General features: G+C 52.5%; 2 protein-coding genes across 10 annotated transcripts in view; one reads left to right on the plus strand and one right to left on the minus strand.

Annotated features, from left to right (window-relative positions):
* The window catches only part of RALGPS1 (Ral GEF with PH domain and SH3 binding motif 1), a 289275-nt gene that overhangs the window by 145388 nt on the left and 126306 nt on the right, over nt 1-17581 (plus strand). The gene's annotated exons all lie outside the window — the stretch shown is intronic.
* ANGPTL2 (angiopoietin like 2) overlaps nt 10804-17581 on the minus strand; it is a 34257-nt gene continuing 27479 nt past the window's right edge. The window contains exons 3-5 of the mRNA XM_022578715.3: nt 16951-17144; nt 15105-15375; nt 10804-12852 (exon numbers count right to left, since the gene is read on the minus strand). Of these exons, the coding sequence (XP_022434423.1) occupies nt 12653-12852; nt 15105-15375; nt 16951-17144 (665 nt within the window). The 3' untranslated portion in view covers nt 10804-12652. The remainder of the gene's footprint in view (nt 12853-15104; nt 15376-16950; nt 17145-17581) is intronic.

Genomic DNA, 17581 nt, shown 5'->3' on the forward strand with positions numbered 1-17581 from the left:
GCAGGAGGGCTTGAACTGATAGATGCCGGCAGATCTTCTGCTTCCCAGAACCGAATCAAAGTGGCTGTTGCCCCTTTGGCGGGGGCCTGTACCACCCCAGGACCAAAGTCCGATGGCTCCCAAGTTAGGGTTACCACAGTGTTATCCACCTGTCCCCAAGTTTGCCAGCATTAAGGCTAATTCTTTCCTTTAACTCCCAACTGAAAAAATTCCATTCCGCATGCAGGAAATTCAGCCTTTTTTCCCTTCAGTTCCCCACCCCACGTGTTCCCAAGAATCCCTAAGGAATACTCATTTGTTCCACAGATCCATCTTGGTCGTTTCTGGTGCCTCAGCCAGCTGCCTGGCCACAAACCCTGATCCCTCCCTCCAGTCATCTCCTGCTTTCCTACCCAGTCTCTCCAGATGGACCTATGTGGAGCCAGGCTCCTCCTTTTTTTTCTGATAAATTTATTTATTTATGGCTGTGTTGGGTCTTCGTTGCTGCACACGGGCTTTCTCTAGTTGCAGCTAGCAGGGGCTACTCTTCGTTGCAGCGCGCAGGCTTCTTATTGCGGTCGGTGGCTTCTCTTGTTGCGGAGCATGGGCTCTAGGCGTGCGGGCTTCAATAGTCATGGCACGCAGGCTCAGTAGTTGTGGCTCGCGGGCTCTAGAGCGCAGGCTCAGTAGCTGTGTCTCATGGGCTCTAGAGCACAGGCTCAGGAGTTGTGGCGCACGGGCTTAGTTGCTCCACGGCATGTGGGATCTTCCTGGACCAGGGCTCAAACCCATGTCCCCTGCATCGGCAGGCGGATTCTTAACCACTGCGCCACCAGGGAAGTCCCCCCCTTTTTTTAAAAATAAATTTATTTATTTTGTTTTTGGCTGTGTTGGGTCTTCTTTGCTGCATGTGGGCTTTCTCTAATTGCGGCTAGCGGGGGCTAATCTTCGTTGCATTGTGCAGGCTTCTTGTTGTGGTGGCTTCTCTTGTTGCGGACCACAGGCTCTAGACGCATGGGCTTCAGTAGTTGTGGCATGCCGGCTTCAGTAGTTGTGGCTCGCAGGCTCTAGAGTGCAGGCTCAGTAGTTGCGGTGCGTGGGCTTAATTGCTCTGCGGCATGTGGGGACTTCCCGGACCAGGGCTCGAACCCGTGTGTCCTGCATTGGCAGGTGGATACTTAACCACTGCGCCACCAGGGAAGCCCCAGGCTCCTCCTTCCTTAGCCAGGGAAGCACAGCTCAGGGATGGCTAAGGGGATGTCAGTGCCACAAAGAAAAGCTTAAGCCTGCGTTCTGGAATGCCTACTTCTGGAGCCCAGAGCCGTGCCTTTCTCCTCTTTGCCCGATGGCCACGTGCTACAGGGCGCAACGAGCCCAGGAGAGCCTTTGATCAAGTTTCTCCTTCTCCAGATAGAGGAAGGATCCAGCCCCCTCTGGGGCCCAGCAAGCAGGGAAAAGCTACCTTCTGATGCATCTCAAACATGCTTCTCGATCAACAGAGTAATCACGAAGACACAACCCATCCCAAATGAAGGAAGCCTTTTCCATTACTTGTTTGAGTCATCAGCTGCATATGGCTTTAAATCTCTCCCTTCCAGAGAGAATTTTGCCTTTACCTTTGCAATCTCAGGATGTGTTACCTTAAAATCCACGTTTCTCTGGGGCTTCACAGTCTTGCTCAATTTTCACAAAAAGCCAGTGGATGTTATTAAAATCCCCATTTTGGGAATGAAAAGCCCCTACTATTTCACTTATGACTTACCAACATTGTACGCCAGGCAGACACCAAGTTTAACTCAAGACCTCATGCTCATGGCTGGGGTTCCACCCTGCCTTAACTTATTCATCCTCCATTTAACATCTGTCTCCATGGAGAGAAGCAGCATGGGAGGAAAACACGCTGGGGGAGAGGTTTCTTTCCTTCAGGCTTTGCTGCCCAGATCTGAACAGCTGGTCACATTCGTCCCTTCTGGGGCACGGGGAGGACCTGCAGTCAGCCTTTCTCTGGGTCGAGCAGTTTTGTCTGAACCCCGGAAAGGAGATGAGAGCACGAGCCCATTTTGTGCAAGTGAAGGTGTGTTTCCATAGCAGGAATCTGTGGAGTCATCAGACAACTGCTCCTCTTTGACCTTTAGTCTTTGGACTTCTAATTAGAAGCTGACAGTAATAAAAACGACCAGCACTCACATTTACTTCTTCCACCACACAATAGGCCCCGCACTGAGCGCTTTACACTCATGATCTCATTTAATCCTCCCAACACTCCTTCCTCTGAGGAAGGCACTATTTTTAACTTATGTCACAGTTGCAGAAGCTTAATAAGACTTGTTAAAAGTTTCACCACTTACTACTGCCACATTGTAGTGCTGTGACCCCAGAGCCCCACCACTAACCCCAGATTATGCCATATGTTCCTGCTAACAGACCTTTACCCTCTGGGGAAACCAGACAGTGGGCTGAAGAGAGGAATGTCTCCAGGGCCCTCCTGTGTGGTACAGGGGCTCAAGGTGGGAGAAGGAGGGCCTTCCCAGGGTCAGCCAGCCCTAAAGAAGAGAAGGATTAGGGATAGAGGAAAGGCTAGAGTTTCTCCAGCCCCAGGAATAACGCGGGGCCATTGGGACGTCTCTTTTGGAAAGAGTTAGGATGATGGCCCTGAGAATCTGGAAGATTTCACGTGGTAGATAGCTTCTAAGCTGGCCCCCGACGATCCCTTGTGTAGTCCCTTCCCCTGGAACATGGGCAGAGCATACTGACTTGCTTCTAACAAATCCTATATGACAGAAATAATGGGATGTCACTCCGGGATTCGATTATAAAAAGACTGCTTCTCTGTTGGGTGTTGCTGTCGTCTCACTCTTTCTTGGCTCACGCATCCTGGGGGAACCCAGCAGCCGTGTGTTTGGCTGTCCTCTGGCGAGGCCTGTGTGGTGAGGGTGTGAGGCCTGCCGATAGCCACGTGAGTGAACTTGGAAGCAGATTGTGCCTGAGTGGAGCCTTCAAAGGAGGCCGCAGCCCCTCCACGACTGTTATCTCATGAGACACCTTAAGCCAGAGATGCCCAGCTAAAACGCACCCAAACTCCTGACCCACGGAGCTGCAAGACGGTAAATGTTTATCGTGAGGTGCTAAATTTGGAGGTAGGTTGTCACACAGCAATGGATAACTAGTGCATTGCACCAACTTTATCACTACCCCACATATGTTACTTTGTTGCCCCATCTGTATTGGAACAAAATCAGCTGTAAAACTCAACACACAAAAGACTGTCAGATTCTGGATGTTAAAAATAGTATTGAAATACATTAAGTTTACTCATTCACTCATTCATCCATTGCACACATATTTTATATGAACCCACCATGGGAAAATGAGAGGTGCCAAAGAAGCAGAGGGCAAATCACTGTCCCCAAGGTGCCTACAGACTTGCTGCAGGAGACTACAGTGGGCACCATGATGGAATCAGGAGCAGGTTACAGTTGGGGCTAGAGACAGACAGACAGACAGGCAGACAGAGGTGAGTTCTACCTAGACAAATCAGGAGATTCCCAACCGCCCCACATAGCAACCTACGCAATGGACAAGTGTCCAATTCCTGTATCTATTTTGGGTTTGCTTTATTGATGGAAATCCAGAGCTGTGACCTGCTCCCTTGTGGAGGTAGGGCCAACATGGAAAAAGGACATAAGTGCTGTTGACAATCTCCAGACAGAGCAGATGCCTCAGGCTAAACTCCAGACTCTAGAGAGCAGACTGTAGGGAGGAAAGGACTCCTTTTCTCTCTCTCTCTGGTCTTCAGTCTCTAGGGCCTGGGCTTCTACTGGTAGAGATGGAGGTATGTACCTCTGGCAATGGGTGCTGAGCTGATGTCTAGAACAAGGGACTAATCTAGGGGCCAAAAGGGAGGAATTACTTCCTACCTGCCCTTGACTATTTACAGAGAGGACTCTATGAACCCATAAATCCAGGACAAGCCATTGATGACAAGATTCCTCAGATGTGTGTTATTTTCTGTTTACTTCTCAGAGACAATAGGTCAGAGTAGTTGAGAGCGAGAGCCCTGGAGGCAAACTGCGTTCTTTCAGATCCTGACTCCACTGCTAATGAGCCGAAATGTTACTTCATTATCTTTAAAATGGGAATAATCACAGGGTCTGCCTCATGGGTTTGCTGTAAAGAGCAAATAAATTATTCCATGTAATGAACTCCAGATAATACCCTGTACGGAGTAATTATTTTCTGTAAAATATTTATCATTAAAAAAACCTCCTTAATTAAAAAAAAAAAGACTGTCAGATTGATCTCTGGGGCAGCAGGAAGTGCTGGGTGCCAAAATTAGAAGCTAATTTTGAGGGAAGGAAATCTTCTAGGGCAGAGGGGACGGTTGCCACGTGGAGAGGAGATGAATTCTGGCAGCTCTGTGAGGAAGGAAGGTGCCTGGGGACAAGCTGATTAGAGCCTGAAAGGTCCCAGGAAGTTACCCTCAGAAAGGCCTAGAGTGTAAGTCGTCCAGGGCTTTAGGGGCCCAGGAGTGCCTGTTCAAGGGGGGGCGGGAAGATCTCCGCTTCCTGCGGCCAGAAAGGCTGTGCCCAGCAGTGCCATTCAACTCCCATTCATCTTTTAAAAACTCTTAAAATGACAAAAGTAACACATTGTTTGTTGTAAAACTCACACTAGAAAGTCTATAAAGTAGAACGTGAGAATCCCCTTCCTCCCCTCCTACTTCTCAGAGGCAGCCAGTGTTGGCAGGTTGGGTGTGTCCTTCCAGGCACTTGAATCCACACGGAGAAGTATCAGTGCACATGGGGGTGTGCGAAGAGTCTCGTGCTTTTTAACCAAAATGGGAACCTTTGGGTAGACAGTTTGTTTTGCACCTTACTTTTTGTTCCACTCGAAGTGTGGTGGGTACTGTTCAGTGGCAGCAGGTACAGAACTCCTTCATTCTTCCAAGTGGCTCCGTGGCACCCGTGGCCACGTGGCGCCTTGTTGGACGGGGCCTGGATGTACGTTGATTTGTTTAGCCCCAATTGATAAATGCTTAGGTTGTTTCTACTTTTTCCCTTGGACGGGTGGTGCAGTGGAGAACACCTTTTTACTTGTATCTTTACTCACCTGCCAGAGTGTTTCTGAAACACCAAGAGCTGGAAGTGGAATTGCTGGGCAGAGGTGACGTGCGACTTTCTTTTTGGTCACTGCTGCTGGGGAACCCACTTCCTGGGTTACAGTTCCACTCCCACCCACGCATGCCAGCCTGCCTGTCTTCTCTGCTCTCACCAGTGCTAGCCATTACCAACCAGTTTCTTATAATGAAACGACAGGTGAAAGATGGCCTCTGGTTTTAATACACATTTCGCTACCCACTAGTTCTTTGTGCTCTTGACAAAGAAGCTGCTTCCCACTTCAAGCCCGTGCGCCCTGGGCCTGGGCTACGCAGCCAGGCCTTCAGACCTCCCACCCAGCTGCTCAGCTGCCCCTGCTTCCTGCGTCTGCATCCTGAATGTCTGTCCTTAATTCCTCTCCCCGCGTCCCCAGCACAGCCCTGCACTGCCCTGGCTGTCGGGTTCCCGTGGAGAGGAGCCAATGCCCGGCACACTCACCTCGGGCTCGGTCAGCTTTCTGGGCTCCAGGGAGGCTGTGTGCTTCCTCTAATTCTTTCCCCTCTTCCAGATGACTAGGGCGTTGGCCTCTGTCATCGCACTGCTCCGGAAGGCAATTCTAATCCCATTTGCTCTGTTAGCTACCCTTGTGGGTTCTGGGCCACTCCCAGCTCTGCTAAGGGTCAGGGCGAATGTGGCCTGTCCACCCTTGCCCAGCGGACTGTCCTCCTAATGTGAGATGTCCCTCAGCTTTAGGAGGGTACATGTACTGCAGCAGCGGGAAGGAAGCACCCCTGACCCGCCCATGGAGATGGATTTATCATGACCGTCGGCGAGCAGTGGGGAGGTGCTGCGTGTGGAAGGGCTTTGCGAAGGCTGCACGGCTGGGAGGGATTATCTGTGTCTGAGTTCCCATGTTTGGGTGAGCTGACCCAGGATACCCCAGGTCAGGAGTGTCCCAGTGATTGTAGGTACCAAGGCATGTGTCCACAAGGGGTGGAATCCCAGGCTAGAGCTGGTTCAGGCCTGACTGCAGGATCTGAGAGAGACTAGCCAAGCAAACCCCTGTCCTGAAGGCATGGAAATGGGAGATAAGCCAACACAACAAGGGACCCAGTTACCAGATAGTGCAGACCAAGGCTTGGACAAGATAGAATTGGTACATGAGGTGACAGCCAGACCAGCCACAAGCAGGACACTCCTAGTGCCAAAGGGCGGCGCTTGGTCTGTAGATTGTCCTCCAAGAGGAAGGGAGAGAGGCAGGACCCAGCCACTTTAGCCCTGGCAAAGGGTTGTGAGCCCCAAGAAGCTGAGAGATATCCTCCATCACTGCCCCCTATTGTTCTATGCCCTCAGCTCTGAGATAAATTGGGCAAACAGCCCTGGACTGACTTCCTGACACCTGGGGACCTACTGTCCATCCAGCTGCTTCTGCACAGGTAGGCTGGCTGGCCAGCTCACACACCCACTTCTGTGGGCAGCAGGCTCCATGCTGCATGATTCTCAGACGTACTAGGAAGTGCTGATGGGGTGAGAGAGGAGCCTTAGTCATTTCATTTCATCATTGGGGACAGTGATCTAATCCTGCAGAGGCAGGAGCTCAGGAGCCAGACTCAAGCTCAAATCCTGAGCATCTCAGGCTGCATGTCAAGTACAACTCTGAGCCTCAATTTCTGTTACGTCGAAGGTTGGGTAGTTGTAGAACCCACCTCACAGGGTGGTTGTGAGAGTTTAAAGAGACACACATGGTGCCTGGCACATGGACAGCGCCTATAGATTGTGGGTGGTATGAGTGTTATCCAGAGCAAATACTGCCTGGAAGAGCCCAGCAGTGGGGAACTTGTTGCCTCCTACATCTACGAAAACTATTGAGAAACCCGGCGTATCCAGGAAGGGCAGTAAGAGCCCCTCTGGGCACAGCCGTGTGTCAGTCGTGTTTAGTGACACAGCTGAGCCTGGGAGGGCAGGAGTCAGCAGGGGGGGCTGGGGAATAGGACGTGATCTAACGAGTAATGGGACAGCATCTACCTAGTTGGCAAAATACGGTCTCCAGAGAGGATGGGGACCAACAACAGCTGGAGTATAGTCCAGACACCTTTCTGGATATAGAACCAGCCTTGACGCCTGCTCAGCTGGGACCGTGGGAACTTCCCCCATGCCTTCCACAGCCTTGAGCTCCAGCAGCCGCGTTCCTTCCGCCAGCTCTGCTCGGAGCCCAGCCGATAAGAGTGAGGACACCCAACCCGAGTGGGCCAGTGGGTCCTCTGGCTGGGAGTTGGCTGCGAGGAGAGAGCCTTCAGGTCTTTGCTGGCACTCAGACCAGGAGGACATGTGAGCTCAGAAATTCCATGCTGGGAAAAGCTGATCCATGCACAAGAAACAGAGAGAGACCCTGCAGGCAAGGCAAAGGGAAAGGACAGAGAGAGAGGCTGAGAGAGTGGATTCCTGGCCCCTTGAAGGCTTTCCAGGCAGTTTCTGGTTCCTGGTCCTTGTGAGGCCCAGCTGTGTCCCTGCTCATGGACTCCGGGAGATACCTCATGTCCTTATGTAACCAGCTTATTAAATGAGCTGGACCCAGTCAGGTGTAAGAGGAAACCAACTTTATTTTTCCGCAGTGTCCTTTCCAGCCTACTCTGTGGATTCGTTCTTTTCCCAGCCAATGCTGAGAACTTAGCGGGCCCCGAAGTCTCTCTGCTGTTGATAGTCACGTCACTCCAGACCATCCAGTGTAGGAGTCCGAAGTCTGGACTCCTACAGCCGGTCCTGCTGGAGGCCTGGGGTGGGGGAGGGCACATGCTCGGGTGCCTCCACCAGACCCCGCAGTTCTATTGCCTCCCTCCTGGTCCACTGAGCTTTGTGGCCCTTGGGGTTGGAACAGACGAGACAGACAAGGGAGAGGCAAGGGCCCCTCTGATGTGGCCTGTTCAGTCGGGACCCAGAGCTGGCACCCTTGGGTATGCCAGCTGCCCAGAGTACCCACGCTCTGTCTTTTCCCTCTTCCTGTCTTTTCTCCCTCTTTGTTGCCGCTTCTTCAGAATTTCCGTTCGGGGCACCTCTGACTCAGCTCCCTCCATGGGGCAGTGCTTCTCCTCTAGCCGACCACTTATGGCCCTTCCTTGGCTCCTGGGTCTCATGCACCACCCCTCCTCACCATCCAGGCTGCCCTCTGGTTCCTAGGAACTGTGTCCTTGCCTCCCCGCCCCCATCGGTGGGCTTGCCCTTTGCTCCCAGCGCAGTACCCGCTTCTTACTGCTCTCCACGTCTGGTCTGCAGACTTGAGGTGTGAGTCAGATGGTAGTGCTAGACTCTTGGAATGGTCCCTGGAAGCTCCTCTCACTGATTGAAGAGGGGGAACACCTACCCTCCCTGTGGTGGCAGGGGGGAGCATATCATGGGGACGAGTCATCCCCCCACCCCGGGATACTTTTTCTGCGCCTCTTACACAGGCTGCAGGTGGGCAACCAGCTAATGCTGCAGAGCCAGTTTGGGGCCTCCCCCTTGCAAGGAGGGTCTTGCACCTTTTGGTCCATAACGTGGGAGCTCTTATCAGTTATGATTTTGTCCTTAGGTTTTCGAGACTCGAAAAAAACCGAGGCTGAAAGAGTGCCTGTTTAACATTTTGTTACACTTAAAATGTTCCTTTTTTTGTTTAATCCAGTTCTCTAGCTTTCCTTTACTATAACTGAGAGTTTTTACCAGACTGTATAAAGCAGATGAAGTGCTCTTGGGAGATCGGGGGGACCCCTTGAGCTCCCAAAGAGCATCTGCAGAGTATGAGCATCATGGATTCCCATCCCCAGTGTTTGCAGTAGTTCAAAGGTTTCTCTTTCAATCTGGATCAGATTGGCAAGATTCGGGGGGAGGGGGCCCTGTTCAGTTTCACTTGCTTGGGGAACATCTCTGTCTTCCTGCCGTGTTCTGCACACGAGCCCAGCAGGTGGGTGCCCTCCACTGATCAAGGTGTCACTGACTTCCTTCTGGGTCTGCAGAGGCACTCACCATGGAGACCTTAGTAACAGTAGGACCCCTATGACTGTAGGCCTTAGAAGTCCCCAGGCGGGATGGGCGAGGAGGACTGTTGATGTGCGTTGGTTGTGCCGAGTGCTGTTTGCCGGCAGGGGGGCGACTCCCTGGGCACCAGGCGTGGCGCCTGAGCACAGCCCTCTCGTCTCCCTGTTCTCTTCTTTGATGCTGTTGGTTTGGTAAACTTGCTCCCCTTCCTCCATTTTACTTCAGGGAGAGTGGGTTCCACATCTCTGATGGGCTTATGCCTCCCTCTCCTTCCATATAGCTGGGGTATGATTTGACCAAGACCCAGGTTTGGGTATCAGGGTGTGTGGGGTTGGAGAACCAGTGGCGTCAGGCCCTGCTTTTGTTTGGTTCCCAGCTAGTTTAGTAAAGGGTTGCTCCCCCTTGTCTAGTGTGGCTTTCCAGAGCTCTCTGCTTTGGGGTTTGGACATAAGACCAGTGACTGGTAAGGTTGGGCCCTATTTTCCTTTGCCGTCAATCCTTGCATCCCACACACCCGACTCCAGGTATGGGAGGGGGTAGGTGTGGTCTGAGCCGAGGTTGAGGACACCTAGTAGTGTCCAGATTCCACTATGACCCCCAACACTGACTAGGCACTTGGGAGAAGGGAGTTGAGAACTCTTAGTGCTTGACATCTAGAACCTTCTGGACTAACTCCTGCTGGGGCATTTTACCAGCAGTCTGGCTGTGAGCCTCACTTTCTCCCCTTCTGTGAAGTGAGGGGAACAGTCCCTCCTACACAGGCTGCCGTGAGGTCACGTAAGAAGACACAAGTCCAATTCCAAGCACGTAGTAGGCTTCAGTAAACATCAGTCTCTCCACAGTACAACTTTGCTAGAAAAGGCTCTCATATGGCAGCATTACTTTGTCATTAAGAAGAGAGATTGGCGAGTCCAAAGGTTTAAGTACGTTTTAAATTTTGATATATACCAAACTGCTCTTGCCAAACTGCTCTTCAAAATTATTGAATCAGTGTTTACTTCCACCCAGAGTACGTAGAGTACATATTTCTCCATTCCCTTGTCAATGTGGAGATTGACACTTTTTCGTCTTTGCCAGTCTGCTAGGCACCATGTGATGGTTTATGCTTGATTTAATGTACAACTCTGCTGATTACTGAGGTTGGCCTCTTTTCTTGTTTACTGGCCGTTTGTGAGTCTTCTAATGTGTTTGTACGCTTTACCAAGTTTTCTATCACAGTGTTTGTATCTTTCTTCTTAATTTGAAAGAGTTCTTGGTGTAGCATGAATATTAATCGTATACTTTTCTCTTGTTTAATATTTGCCTTTCAACCTCAGTCATGTTTTATTTTGTTTTGTTTTTCAGAGGGCAAAAAATTCAGGACTTTCTTTAGTCCTATCCCTTCGTCTTTTCCTTTATGGTTTTGGGGTTTCTCATCAGGCCCAGAGGCACCTTCCCTACCGACAGATTTGTTTTATAGGAAGGTGGTTCTGGCAGCTAGTGTGGAAATCGGATTGGGACGAGGGAGGTGGAGGCACAGGGCTCCTTGGTCTGGTGGGGAGCCTGTTGCTGTGGTCGAGGGGAGAGGGGAGGAGGGCCTACACCAAGGCAGAGAAGAGGCCTTGCACGGAGGGGTGGGTCGACCTTGGCCCGGGGGAGGGAGGAGTCCTGGCTTCTCACCCGAGCAATTGAGTAGATGGTGAAATGAGACCAGACCTGGGGAAAGGTGTTTCAGGTGTTGACTGCACTGCTTGTGTCTGGCGGAGACATCCAGGACGCAGCTAGACATAAGGAGGTGGGGCTCCAGGAAGCCATCTTGGCCTGAGGTACTGTCGTGGGACTCCACAGGGCAGAGTTGGAAACCAGGGATAGGGAAAGTGTGATTTAATTGATTTCCATGGATGAATCTCTTCCTGGTTTTACTCAAAGAGGCTCTGGTATCGGAGGTCCCAGGAAGGCATTCTAAAACAATAATGCACAGTGTAGATACATCCAAATAGCACTGATGGCTTTTATTGCAGATGTGTCATTACAAGGATAATCTGAGAATATATTAAAAAAAAAACACGTCCCTTTTATATACACAAAACATGCAACATGGAACACTTTGTGAGACTGCTGAGGTAATAGGCACACAGCCAGATGTGGACAGTACCGAACGTTCCAACATCTCTCCCACCCCGACCCACGTGCCCTCTAGGAGGGTCTCATCTTCTTGTTCATCCCTTGCTCCCTGCTTGGCAAGAGTCCCGGTAGTACCGAGCCTGATGCTCCGTGGCTAACAGGACTAAGAAAGCCGCCGCACTGTGATGCGCTGACCCAGGGCTCCGTGGCCCCTGGTTATTCAGTAACTCACGACGAGTGGCTAGTTCTCATTTTTGTGGTGCTTGATCTCCGGGGAAGTGTAGTTTGGAGATGAGATGTGGACACTAGTTGGCCTGAGAGCATGGGACCTTTGGTATGTAGCCATTTGGGGCCCCCAACGATTGGATGATGACTTCTCTTCAATCGAATATCTGCTGGCAAGGTAGGTTATTATTTCTGTGAAGGTTAAAATGACAGGGAGGCTAAACTGTGCCTGGAAAATACAAGACTACAAATACCATTATCCTTGTGGCCAAGAGTTAGCTTTTGGGCCTGACTTTCCCTTTCCTGACCACGTGGAGTCCATGCTTTCCTACTCAGAGGCTAAGGAATGTTGCCTGGAAAGAAAGCACAGGGGTACAGAAAAGGTGAGGAGTAAGTAGGCAAGGAATAAAGAAGAGCAGAAAAGGTGCCTGGAACACAAGTGGCCGGGGACTGGAGCATGGAAGGCACTTAATTGAATGGCATTGAATACATGGATAGGTGGGTGGATGGGTGGGCGGTGAAAAGTCCTGAGAATGAGGAGAAGTACAGAAATAAAGAGGGATGGGGGTTTTGAAATTGGGTTAGGTGCCAAGGGGGATCTTAAGCAAGGAAGTTGAGAACCCCTATGTGAGAGAATAGTACTGTAGACAGTCCTGGAAGAATCCAGGCCTGTGGACGCCAAGAATTGTTCTTTGAATGAGAGCTACACAGTCTGTGATCTGCCCTTAGACTCAAGTAATACAACATGAATGAACTGCTCTTCTCCTAAGAGCAGAGCTGTTGTTAAAAGCCTCAGCATCTGAGAATTGAATATACATGTATTTAGGTATATAAGGCAAACCTATATATGTATCTAGATATACGCCACGTGTATATATCTAAATGCATATATACATGGTATACACATAAGTGCACAAGGTCGGCTCACACACGTGTATATTATGAAGGTGTTTTGCAGTTGTGTTTTTATTGCTGGGGCTTAATTTATTTAAGGAAAGACTTGTCTGCCGTCCTGTCCTGTCTGGAAACACGAGGGGCTGTCCGATGTGGAGAAGAGTAGTAGCAACAGAGAATACCGCTTGGATTCAGTTGTATTATCTGCCACAGTGACTTGGGAAATCATAGTCCAGCATCGCAGTCCTCCCAGTCCTGAGGTGAACTGGAAGGAGGCGCTCTCTGGGCTGGGCCAGCACAGCCGGGCAGGCTCCTGGCGGCCACGAGGGGTCAGGAGGGGGGCCAGCCTAGTGGAAGGTGTTGGGGTTTGGCCGGATCATCATCACCACCTTCTTGAGAGAGTAGGAGCCTCCTCGGAACTCAGCCCAGTAGACTCCATCCTGGTAGCGGCTCCGGTAGTGGCCCCCGCGGTACCAGACCCCGTTGAGGTTGGAGTGGGCACAGGCATTATACCACCAGCCGCCCTTCTGGTAGTGGGCACAGTTGCCTACAGGAGAGAAAGAGCGAGAAGGTCTCAGGGAGGAGGTTCTACCCGTGTCCACCGTCTGCTCGGGGGGCTTCCGAGGGACCCCCTGTGGAGGCATTTGGACCAAGGGTGCCTGAGAGGGGACGGGGCCTCAGACCTGCCTGCTGACTAACGAGCTCTGTGATCTTGGGCAGGCAACTTAACCTTGTTGAGCCACTGAATCCTCATGGTAAAATAAGGATGAGCGTGCTGCCCCTGCACAGTACGGGACCCGTGTGGGAACCGAAGGAGGCCACGGATTAGCCCAGGGCTCGCTGCAGAGCAAGCACCAGGGAGGAAAACAGAAATGACCTGAGGTGGGCGGGTAGAGGGCCAGTTTTTCTTAGGAATGTTTTTTAAGAGCTGAAGCTATTAGATCAAGAGTCTTTATAGAATGACAAAGGAAGTGTTTAAGATGAAATGTTCCTCTATTCCTCCCAAGCCTGTATTCCAGCCAAAAACAATTTTTTTTTTCCCACAAAAGCAAGATATTTTCATAAAGTTTCTGGCACTATCATATCATGCTGGATTTTGCTGCCAAGGACAAGCAGTTCGGAACAACAGTCGGAACAACAGTAAAAGTGTGGGCAAGGTACAAGCAGGCGTGCAGGGGCATCGCCCTTACCAGGAGGGTGGGGTAAGACATTGTCAGGCCCAGGGAGAGACCCCACTCAGGGGAAGGGCTGCCCGGTCAAGTTTGTGGGTTTGGGGGCCCGATGGGGCGGGCAGCTCTGCTCCGGGAGAGGCCTTGGGGCGAGGTGAGGAGGGAGCATGCCGGCTGAGGCAGAAAGCCGAGAGGAGACTCAGCCCCAGGCACCCCCCAGAGCCCCAGCAGCCCACGTTTTCCCAGAGTTTTTCTCTGGCCCCTCTGGGCCATGACCCGAGGCCACGAGGTCCAAGTGGCAGCATCAGATTTGGAGGGCAGAACCCTCGGCGCGCCACAGCCAGCCTCCCATCAGCCAGTGGACGCTCCTCCTGAGCTTGCCTCTCATGCCTCCAGGGGCAGGGAGCTCACTGCCTCACGTCCACTGACCCTGCTGCTGGACAGGCCTGACAGTTGGGGTCGCAGAACAGTCTGCTCCCTGCTCCCCGTAACAGCCCTCAAGAAGTGCTGTAACCAGCCTCTCTGTCCCCAGAGTCTGACAGTTCTGATGAGGGTCATCTTCCTGCCCTGCTCTTCCGGAAGCCTCGGCAGCCCCGGCCTCAGACGACACACTGCCTCCTCGGGGCCCCTGCAGCAGGGTCAGTTCTGCACTGCTGACCCTAGGTAGAGGTGTCGGTGACCTGGAGTGGGGATCCGTCCTCAGGATGTAGGCAGCCGGGCTTGCCAAGGAAGTGCAGGTGGTTCCTGGGACAGTCCTCAAAGGGGAGGCTGTGGCCTTTAGAGTGGGACCTATCCGGGAGCTGGGGCAGGAGGAGGCTGGGTTTGCCCATGAAAACAGCCTTGGCCTGGAGGCGGGCTTGGCTCCCCAGGGACCAGCCAGCGAGGGCCCAGGGGCTCTCATCTCAATGAATTGAGGTGTGGAGCCTTGAGATGAATGTGGGGGGTTGATGTCTGGACTCAGGGTTGGACTGTGTGTGTTTCTTACAGTTTTTTGTTTTTTCCCTTGTTTTTTTGTTTAATAAAGACCTGGACTTGAGGCATGTAATCTTGGACAGGTCGTTTCATCTCTCCTACCTGGTTTCCTCTCATAGCTTCCCATAGCACTGCATTGTCAGTACACACTAGAGACTGCACCCACTCAGAGCCTGACTCCGCCAAGTCCCAGACAAAGCACTTCAGGCACATTCTCACCTCACCACCCCGCTACGTAGGTATGTCCTTATTTCCAGATGTGGAAACGGGCCCAGAGAGGGCACAGGCATGTAGGAGGTGCGGCAGCATTGTTAGCCGGGGTGTAACATGGGGACATGTCGCCGTGACACCCAGTGCCTCAGGCAGGGAGTGATGCAGTGCACAGCCCAGTACAATGTCCAGCTTGGCCTAGAGTGGCCCTCAGATATGTAATTTGTGCACCTCTTTATCTTCCCCTTTTTGTAAATGCCATGCTGACCCAGCCTTGTGAAGGGGATCTGTGGGCAGAGGGCAAAGGAGTGGGCCTTCAGGGGATGGGAGCAGGGTTGGGCAGCTGGGCCCTGGGATCTTCCTGTTCTCAGGCCTGGGAGTCAGAGTCTCGGCTTTGACTGACCTCTTTCCCCTGCCCTGCACCTGGGTGTGACTCCCCCGGTCCTACCTGTGTAGACATCATGGTCTCTGTCCAGGGTGGTGAACTGCTTGCCATTGTGCCAGGTAAAGGAGTCACCGGCGTTGCCATGGTAGCGCCCCAACCGCAGCTTATAATACTCGCTCTCAGGCTCCAGGCGGAAGCTGGCATATTCTGCAAAGACCTTGCGGCCAGACCAGTCTTCCATGGTCACCAGCAATTTGTAGTTGCCTTGGTTCGTCAGCCAGTAAATGTTCTCCAGGCCCAGCCAGTACTCGCCGTCGATGTTCCCAAACCCTTGCTGGGGAAAACGTGGGCAAGCATTAGTGAGGAATATGTAGTGCGCTCAGCCAGCAGGGCCCGGCTGTCAGCTGCTCAGCGCCAGACAGAGAGGCCTGGAAACAGGCAGAGCAGAAGGCAGGCCTGCATTTAATTCCCCACTCCCCCAACCTGGCTGTCACTTGATGAGTCACTTTGCCTGTCTGAGCCTCAGTCATGCAACACTCAACACTCAAGACTATTTAGAGAGTGCCTGTTTCATGCTAGTCATCGTGTGAACGTGGGAGACGCTATGTTACCTTCCCTGCAGGGTTGCTATAAGGACACACGTAATATGGTAAATTAAGAGCCTAGCACACAGTAGGCATGCAACATGAGTTCCTTGGAGAATTCCCTTACCTTCTCTGAGCTTCTCTTCCCTTCTCTGGGAGGGTCCCATGTAAACTAATGCACAGGTGTGAGCTGTGACAAAGGCATGCCACATCCACCTGAACACCCTCCTAGGTCTAGAATCCAGGGGATTTGTTATAGTTTTTCCAAGTATTTTTGGGTGTCATCAGCCGAGTGGTGGCCACTTGAAGTCTTGAAAAGTAGGTGGATTCATTAATGATAATAATAGCTAGTATTTAGTTAGTACTTACGGTATATTGGCACTGTTGGCAAAACTTTCCGTAGGTCATTTTATTAACCCTCATGCCAACTCTGTGAACTAGGTACTATCATTATCCTCCCTAGAGTGGGTGGACTGAGGCCTGGGGAGGCCCAGGGTCCCAGAGTGCCTGAGGGTGAGGTGGGTTGGAGGGCAAGCAGGACAGGACCGGGGCATGGCAAAACCACGTGTGGGTGTCGTGGTCCAGGGAGTTTGTCGGCTCTGCAGGTGTCAGAGGCCTAGGCTGTATTCACTGCTCTCCTTCCTGACTGTGCCACCTTTTCATCTGTAAACTGGGTCCAGACCAGTCTCTTCCTCCTGGGGTTGATGTGAGAGCAAAGGAGGTAATGAACGGAAGCACCCAGCGCTGCGCCTGGCGTGTGGCAGGTGTTAGTGAACTCAGCTGCCCTCGCGTCCTCGGTACCACTTCTTTGTTCAGAGGAGCGAGATGGGTGTTGGGTGGAGCCCTTGCAGCCTTTCCTTCTACAAGGAAGAGCATTCAACTTCCCAGGAATTGGGAGCCCAGAGGATGAGCCCTGGAATTAGGACCCAAGTATTCCCACAGTTCCCCAAAACGGGCTATGTGGGAGATTTTCCCGGGGCTTGGGAGCCTTAGGACTTGCCCCTTCTGGGCTGTGAGAACAGGTCTTCCCCTTGAGAGCCCCAGCTGGGACCAAGGTGCTCCCCACACCTGGCTGGGGTGAGGGGCTACTGCACCCCAGCATTTCGAAATTTCCACCCCATTCGTGGGGCTTTTGTGGTCTGAACCCCTGTCTCTGTCCTGCCACAGTTGCTAGTGGGGCAGCGAAGGAGCGGCTGGTCCCCCCCACCCTGGTGGGTTTGCAGAAATGGCCCTGTCAGTGTCCTCCTCCCTTGGGCCACACAGGCCCTGACAGGCAGCAGGCACCTCCTTCCGAGGGCCCTGGCACTCAGGTGGGCAGTCCTCACCTTGTACGTCTCCCAGTTTCGGAAGAAGTTGACCGAGCCGTCCAGGCGCCTCTGGATGACGGTCCAGCCCCCGGGGTCATGCCTCTGGTCGCACCACACCTGCATGAGGCGGTTGGTGTTCTCTGGCTTCACCAGGTAGATGGAGCTGGTGTCATGACCATCCTCCAGGGCCTGCAGGCAGTCTCTCCACGGGCCTGGGGACACAGGTGTGCGGCCGTCACAGACCTCCCTGCTGCCTGGCCGCCGAGCCACGTCCTCCCCTCCCCTCACCCCTGGCTGCGACCCGCCTCGGGCAGGACTCCAGCTGGAAGCCACAGACCTGCAGGGTGAGGGGCCTGATTTGGGTAGCCCAGGGCTAGGGGTCTGGGCGCACTTTCACCCCTGACTCCCCTGTGGTGTGATTTGGCCGAGCTTCCTTACCTCTCCAAGCCCTCGGTTTCCCCAGTTTGTAGAAGGGAGATCATGTTTACCTCATTGGGGCTGTAAGGATTGCTTGGATCATTTGTGTGCAGTTCCTGGAGTGATTTTTTCTTTTAAGTTGGTTATATTGGCAAAAAGAGATGTGAGCCTGCTGAGAGACAGCAGCGTCCGTCAGCACCGAGCGGGCTCCGCCCGGTCAGTGAGCCGGGCT

The sequence above is a fragment of the Delphinapterus leucas genome, chromosome 6 (assembly GCF_059928025.1).
Source record: "Delphinapterus leucas isolate spDelLeu-1000000601 "Yukka" chromosome 6, BTC_Dleu_Yukka2, whole genome shotgun sequence".
NCBI lineage: Eukaryota > Metazoa > Chordata > Mammalia > Artiodactyla > Monodontidae > Delphinapterus > Delphinapterus leucas.